A 7,838-nucleotide genomic window follows, 5' to 3' on the forward strand; every position below is an offset into this window, starting at 1 on the left:
TCACCCACTGAAAAGTTATCATAACTTATTACATACCACGTTGTAAATATTTTCTTATAATTTTTTCACGTGAAACGTGCATTATTTCAAATTTTAATACAAATAACGATCATGCACATGTCTGCCGAATATACCTAATGTACTTATATAAAAATCACATTATGGACAAGTTATGAAAGAAATACGTACCATTATTATTATTATCTATTTCATAAGAACGCACAGTTGATTCTCGGGTATCGCGATAACTCGTTCGCGCGATCTTGTTCTATTGTTTTAGAAGCCGCCCGACAAAGGTGAGTCATGAGTACACTGCGGATCTTTATGCAAAATAAAAAATGTTTGCATTGATTGCACGGCACATGAGCCAAATATAAATTGTATTCTTCTTTTAATTATCCTATTAAGCTGAAACTAATACGTTGATGTCCTTAAATATTTTTAACATGTCCACTGCTTTAAATTGAACGTGTACATTTTTGTCATACATGCATAAAATCCGCAGTCTAGTCATAAGCTTCCCGATGTGTCTGATGTATCGTGTACCCGACTCGAGCCCGATAGGCGAAAAACCAAAACAAGGTAATAAAAGTAGTGGTTTTTTCCCCCTCCCCAAGTTAGCACAGGGTCCTTGAGGTCGAAAACTGAGATTCGACACCCCAGAGTACCCCTAAATGACGTGTCAAAATTTCATTAAGTTCGGAATACTTTCCAGGTAGACGCCTTTTTTCGACCTGCCGACTGGACTATATGAAAAAACTTGACGACACTGAGGAAAATGAAAAATTGAATAACTCCAAGAAAAATGGAAAACTTAATGACTCCGAGAAAAATAAAGAACTTACTGACTCTGAGGAAAATGAAAACTTTAATAACTCTCAGTTAATAAGCTGTCTTCAATGCCTCTTAAAAATGCAATTAATCGCATGTAGGGATTGATCAGGTGTTTCTCTCTCTATATTAAAAAATATTTAAAAATCCTTTGACAAATCTGTTTTGTGGCGTCAGGATACTGCTGTCGATATTCCATCACAGTTTGTATAGTATATATTATTTCTCCACTTTGTTTCTATATAAAATTTTAATATGATCCTCCATTAGTTTAACGCCCCGTTCAGCGGTATCATTGACCACCTTCAGTCTATGTTTCAGTCAGTCTACTTATTATTCATAATAACTTCTTTTTCCGATATTTTAACTGTTTTTCTTTTGTAGATTGGAGCGTATTAATGAATTTAGTCAAGGTAGTAGAGAGACTTCCAGGATTGCAAGATATTCATTTACTCATTTCTCGATAATACAAACACGGGGTTTTTCACTAGTCAAAAACGCTAGATAAAACATCGATCTAGGGCGCTATCTGCCTCAAAAGTCCTATTTTTTCGATTACGAGGCGTAATTTTCATTATTCGGCAGCATGTAGCTATGAAAATAGCTACCGAATAGTGCAAATTACGCCCCTTAATATCTCTGTCAGTTATGTATATATAAAAAAACTCTTCAAACAAAAGTTGTAGTATATAAGGAGGTGGATATAGTGGATATAGTATCAGAGAAAAAATTTTTTTTCAAAGTAATTATTTCAAGTTTTCAAAGTCACGGATGTTTTTTCTATCAACAACTGTTTATGCTACATACGGATTCTTAAAGAGAAAAAAGACAAATTCAACGATATATCATAACGTCTATTTATGTAAAGATTTAAAAAATTCAAAATTTTCAAATTTGCTGCGCCTCATTTTCCCATGATCCAATCGGCCCCAAAATTTTTCCAGATCATTTTCTCAACATTTGTTACAATTCTGGTTTACGGGACAAAAAAATTTCATGGTCGAAAAATAAGGTCCACCCTAATGTCCATATACGTAAATTACGAGAAGCAGTAAAGGGTGCTTAACGTCGAAGAAGAAAATCCTGGTAATTAAAACTTAATATGTACTACATTCTACGTTATTAGAATAATTGTAGTTTAATTATGATACATTTTATATCAACATTTTTTATTTACACTTAGAAACGCACTGTCTCGGAAGGAAATGGACATTCGAGAGAAGCAATAAAATTAGAGCATCATCGCGAAAAAAGATGAGTTTGCAATAACCTCAATATTTTATGAAATTCTATTATAATTATAGTTATGACTGTGTTTTTTTATTTTAGGAAGACAGAACATCAAATAAACTTGTGTATGCTAGTATAAAATCAATTTATATATATTCTACAATTTATTTTATTATTTGTTTGACAACTAATAAATCTACAAATTGTTTCATAAACTAAAAAATACTTCCTGCATTTTCGTATTCTCCAATCAGTCCAAATAAATACCATCAAACTGTTCTCGATCATATACCAATTTTTATTAATGCAATTATGACAGTAACAAAACGTTTCTATTTAAAATGAATACATATTTTGAACATAGTTTTAACATTTTTAATTTTTTGGAAGGTTAAAAAATGTAATTAAAAAAGTAATGAAAAAAAAAATATAAAAAAAATCCTCGCTGCACGGGGACCCGAAGTCTAGCTCCAGATTGCGATTCATACGCTCGACGGCTCGACAGTCGAATTTCAGTTTCGTTTCCGTAAGCCGTAAAGCATGGCAACATGGCAAGTTCTAAAAATAGATTGTGGCTGGCACAAGCGCACAAGCAGCGCACACGGATATAGTAAAGGTACGCTGGTCAGTGTAGCGCGCGGGCGCGTTGCTAACACGATACCAATACAGTGTCTTCTGCACCGACGAAATGCCGTCGTTGGCCTCCTGTTTCTCACTCCAGTCAGAATATATCCTAGAGGGCGTAAGAGAACACCGAAAAATTCGAGTCCCGCCAACTCCCGTAAGGCTGGCAGTCTTTAACAGTATCTCGTCGGTGCTGCTACATATTTGTACAATATGTAGAAATTCATTTCACCGACATTACCAACATTACTGACATAACCTCACCGACGGTGCTGCCCTGTATAACGGCATCCGCCGCTCCACACAGACTCCACGAGCTGCCTCAGTGATGCCGAAATCGTGGTACTGTGGTACTAAGCCGTGGTACGAGACCCCCCACTATGACCTACCATTGCCCCTAATGGCCTTCTCCAACTCTCTCGCGCGCTACACTCACCAACGTACCTCTCCTAGGATATGAGAGGTACGTTGGTGAGTGTAGCGCGCGAGCGAGTTGGAGAAGGCCAGTAGGGGCAATGGTAGGTCATAGTGGGGGGTCTCGTACCACGGCTTAGTACCACAGTACCACGATTTCGGCATCACTGCCTCTAGATGCTGTGACGGCGGTGGACGGCGGACTTTGTTACATCTATGCGTATTTCTGGAAGCCCGCTGGCATGAACTCCACACTCTTTCTAGATGTACTCCAACCGTTGCTCCGAGCAGCCAATAAGCGGCGTCTGGAACGATACTGCCCTCCAAATTCACTCCACGCTCTGGACTATTCCTGGCAGTTCCAAACTGTGCTATCAGGGTGTACATATAAGGGAGACTGCTACGCATTTGCAAAGTACTGCCACATTGATGCGACCCGCCCTGTGTCGCGCATGCGCGAGAAAAGTTGGGCTCAATCGAAGCACTGATTGGCCACATTAGTGTGATACCATGCTGCCCTCTCAAAAACAGGCTGAATCCCAGCCCGGCCGGCAGGCCCTGGGCTCGAGCCCCCGGCAGGTGATATTCGCGCCATTTTGTGCACAGGGGCCCGGCTAAATCGGCCTGTCTGGGTCTCGACGCAGCTCCAAGCGTTGTGTTTGCCCGTAACCTGTAGGTCAGGGGCTCTGCTAGCTGGGTCCGGCGGTAGGCTCGGTCAGACTGTGCTGTCTGGGTACTTTCTGCTAAATAAGCAAAATGAACAATTTTAAAACCACAGTAATTTTAAAATGATACTCTTTTATCGTAGCGCGAAAAATATGTAAAACTTGCAAGAAAGCTTAATGTTTTCATCTATATAGAGAATTTTTGTTAATATTTATCTATTACTTTAAAATAATAATCATGCTTACAATTTGTTGTCGTTTTCTCATTATTTGTAAAAGTTAGCTTTTTACTTATATTAAGTTGATAGCATTGTATCACGTATTCACCAATCAACGCTAGTCTTGACACGCCCCTCGGATATTCGTTTTCGGTGGCTGAATGCGGGTTAGAGGGTAAACAGTTTCGATAAATTTTTCATTCATTTTGTAATTTTTATTGATTGATGCTCTGATCGACGCTCGTAAAATTTTTCAATCATTTAAAATGGTGAGTTCAACGCTCTCCAACAATATGTACAATGTTATATCGTTTTGTTAATGCTGTTATCCAAAACCATTGTTAAAACTGATAGTAAACAGCCTTTATCATAACGAAACATGATTTCCTGAAATATTCTACCTCCGATTAGACTTATAATCGTTATTTCATATAGAAAATATTTGTTTCTCACAATTTTAAACCGCTGAGAATTTCTTTTGACCTAACCTTAAATGATATATATGTCAAAATGGCGCTCTCCACTGACATAAATTAAAATCTCGGTTCTTCGATACATTTCGAAAAAGCATTAAGACATAACAATGTCTTTCATTATATATTTTTTAATAACGATGATTCTCTGCATTATTTTCACTGTATATTAAAAATACAAGAACCTTTCTCTTCTTTATCCTTTTTGCTGGCAATCGTAAATAATGACAGTGAATTGTTCACTCGTTGATTGTTATGTAAAATGATACAATCGAATTTCGAAAACTGACAGTAAACTTAAAGTTAGCTATTGGAAACATAAAATTATGAAGTAAAATTATTCTGAAATTCAATCTGGTGACTCGCTTGGCGTAAAGAACGAAACTAAACGTTGTGTTCACATATTATTTCCAAAGACGGAGCAACAAATGGATTGCGCATTGGATTTGATGAGAAGGTTGCCACCACAGCAAATCGAAAAGAATTTAAGTGATTTAATAGATCTCGTGCCAACTCTCTGCGAAGATCTTTTATCTTCGGTCGATCAGCCTTTGAAAATTGCAAAAGATAAAGAATCTGGAAAAGATTATTTACTTTGCGATTACAACAGAGACGGAGATTCTTACAGGTAACTAATTCTGAAATCAATTTTCATTTTTCTTCTGTCGAAATATATGAGAAACATTTTTAATTTTTAGATCTCCTTGGAGCAATACGTACGATCCTCCGCTAGAAGATGGTTCGATGCCTTCCGAAAGACTCAGAAAGTTAGAGATAGACGCGAATCATGCATTCGATCAATACAGAGAACTCTATTTCGAAGGAGGAGTTTCTTCTGTGTATCTTTGGGATTTGGATCATGGTTTTGCAGCGGTGATTCTTATTAAAAAAGCTGGGGATGGATCAAAGAAAATTAAAGGTTGCTGGGATTCTATTCACGTTGTGGAAGTTCAAGAGAAATCAAAGGGGAGAATTGCACATTACAAATTGACTTCCACCGCGATGCTTTGGTTACAGACCAATAAGCACGGATCGGGAACAATGAATCTTGGTGGTAGTCTTACCAGACAGGTTTGTTTTTGATTATTTTTGATTTTGGTACAGTTCATTTCTGATGAAATGTTTTTATACAGGATGAGTCCGAAGAAATGAAACACCTAAATATCTCCGTTAGTATTTCGTTGTACAAAAAAACTTCTTAGGACAAAGTTACACTGTTTGAAGGGCCACACGTAACGGTGTAAGGGAAAAAATTTTCAAGGTAATTTTTTTTACAAGATTTCAAGGTCATTGATATTTTTCTAAATGGAATGAGCTATTTTTTAATACATCAATCGAAGCAGCTGGACATTCGTTATAAAAAAGTACTAACCCATGTATGTCGAAAAGTTAGTAGAGTTCAGGAGATATTTCAATTTAAATAACTCTAAAACACCATTACCGTCGTCCTAAGACGTTACACAAGTAAACGCTAACATCAATTTCAATTTCAACTTCAATGTCAATATCAACTCTCCAACTTCATTTTCAACTTCAATTTTTCAATTTCAACCTCAATTTCTACTCTTCCATTTCAACTTCAATTTTTTAATTTCATTTCGTTAATATCAACGCTTCAACTTCAATTTTTCAATTTCAACTCCAATTTCTACTCTTCCATTTCAATTTCATTTCGTTAATATCAATTTCAATATCCACCACTCAACTTCAATTTCAATATCAACCCAACAACGTCAATTTTTCAATTTCAACTCGTTAATTTCAACTCTTCAATTTTAATTCCAACATCAACTTCGTTTTCAATTTCAACGTCAATTTCAATACCAACCCTTCAACTTCAACTCTTCAATTTCGATTTTTCAATTTCAATTCGTTAATTTCAACTCTTCAATTTCAACATCAATTTTTCCATTTCAACTTCAATTTTAACTCTCCCATTTCAACTTCAATTTCAACTCTTCCATTTCAACTTTAATTTCTACTCTTCCATTTCCATTTCAATTTCAATAATGAATTGAAATGGAAGAGTAGAAATTGAAGTTGGAATGGAAGAATAGAATAGATTGAAGTTGAAATTGAAAAATTAAGTTGAAGAGTTGATATTGAACTTGAAGTTGAATGGTTGATATTGAAATTGATATTAACTAAATGAAATTGAAATGGAAGAGTAGGAATTGGAGTTGAAATTAAAGTTGAAATTGAAAAATTGAAGTTGAAGAGTTGATATTGAAATTAAAGTTAGCGTTTACTTACTTGTGTAACGTCTTAGTGCAACAGTAATGATGTTTTAGAGTTATTTAAATTGAAATATCTCCTGAACTCTGCTAACTGTTCGACATACATGGGTTAGTACTTTTTTATAACGAATGTCCAGCTGCATCGATTGCTGTATTCAAAAATACCTCATTCCATTAAAAAAAATATCAATGACCTTGAAATCTCATAAAAAAAATGACCTCGAAAATTTGTCCCTTACACCGTTAAATGTGGCCCTTCAAACAGTGTAACTTTGTCCTAAGAAGTTTTTTTGTACAACGAAAAGTAACTGAGATATTTAGGTGTTCTGTTTCTTCGGACTCGCCCTGTATAACGAAATAAGTACCTCCAGTAATTAATATCACATGATTATCGAAAACTTTCAGGTGGAACAAGATGCCCAAATAAGCGAAAGTTCCCCCCATATCGCCAACATCGGGCGTATGGTCGAAGACATGGAAAATAAGATTCGAAATACCTTGAATGAAATTTATTTCGGGAAAACAAAAGATATTGTCAATGGATTGAGATCTGTACAGTCTTTGGCTGACCAGAGACAACAAGCTGCCCTTAGACAGGATCTCGCGGCCGCATTACAAAGGAGAAATGCAAATAATTGATCCTACGAGGAACACCACCTCTCCTCGGATTCTGAAGAGTGTCAATAAAACAAAACAAAATAAGAAAGATACAAATAATCGTAAATGAAGAAATTAAGATTCGAATTGTTGCGATCACCGTGACAAACAATTTTACGACAGTTTCCTGTGATGCGCAGGATGCAACAGTAAAGATGAATTTTTTCCCTGAAGTATTAAAGAATTAACAAAAAAAAGAAGAAAAAAAAGTAATTGAATATCAATTATTAATTATGTCGAGATTTTGAATAAAATATTAAGAGACATTACGAGTGTCTGAGTTTTATATATGTATATAGGATGTGTTTAAAGGTATGTAACACCTTAAATTAATATCAACTAGAATGCAGTATTTATGTTTCAAGACTTTCTCATTGAAATACATAAATAGCAACTTCAAAAGTATATATTATATATGTGTGTGTGTGTGTATATATATATATACTTTATAAATTATATATATATATATTATACTTTATAAATTATATA

At 35.4% G+C, this 7,838-nt stretch overlaps 1 protein-coding gene across 2 annotated transcripts; it reads left to right on the forward strand.

The window, feature by feature from the left end:
* The first annotated feature begins 4,080 nt into the window (after nucleotides 1-4,080).
* On the forward strand, nucleotides 4,081-7,626 carry Cpb (F-actin-capping protein subunit beta). Of its 2 annotated transcripts, none has more exons than XM_076443305.1 (4): nucleotides 4,081-4,157; nucleotides 4,872-5,083; nucleotides 5,154-5,526; nucleotides 7,098-7,626. In XM_076443305.1, exons 2-4 carry the CDS (start codon nucleotides 4,884-4,886, stop codon nucleotides 7,329-7,331), a joined length of 807 nt encoding a protein of 268 aa, XP_076299420.1. In that variant the 5' UTR covers nucleotides 4,081-4,157; nucleotides 4,872-4,883; the 3' UTR covers nucleotides 7,332-7,626. The 2 variants fall into 2 exon arrangements, with proteins under 2 accessions (XP_076299420.1, XP_076299419.1); XM_076443304.1 differs by having other exon boundaries at nucleotides 4,090-4,251.
* The last annotated feature ends 212 nt before the right edge of the window (nucleotides 7,627-7,838 follow it).

Source organism: Lasioglossum baleicum, chromosome 19 (assembly GCF_051020765.1).
Source record: "Lasioglossum baleicum chromosome 19, iyLasBale1, whole genome shotgun sequence".
Classification (NCBI taxonomy): Eukaryota; Metazoa; Arthropoda; class Insecta; order Hymenoptera; family Halictidae; genus Lasioglossum; species Lasioglossum baleicum.

Bases quoted from the DNA above. Each gene is read 5' to 3' on its own strand.
- Cpb (XM_076443304.1), top strand. The intron at 5,084-5,153 runs GTAACTAATTCT...TTTAATTTTTAG, and splicing joins AGAGACGGAGATTCTTACAG to ATCTCCTTGGAGCAATACGT. The intron at 5,527-7,097 runs GTTTGTTTTTGA...GAAAACTTTCAG, and splicing joins GTGGTAGTCTTACCAGACAG to GTGGAACAAGATGCCCAAAT.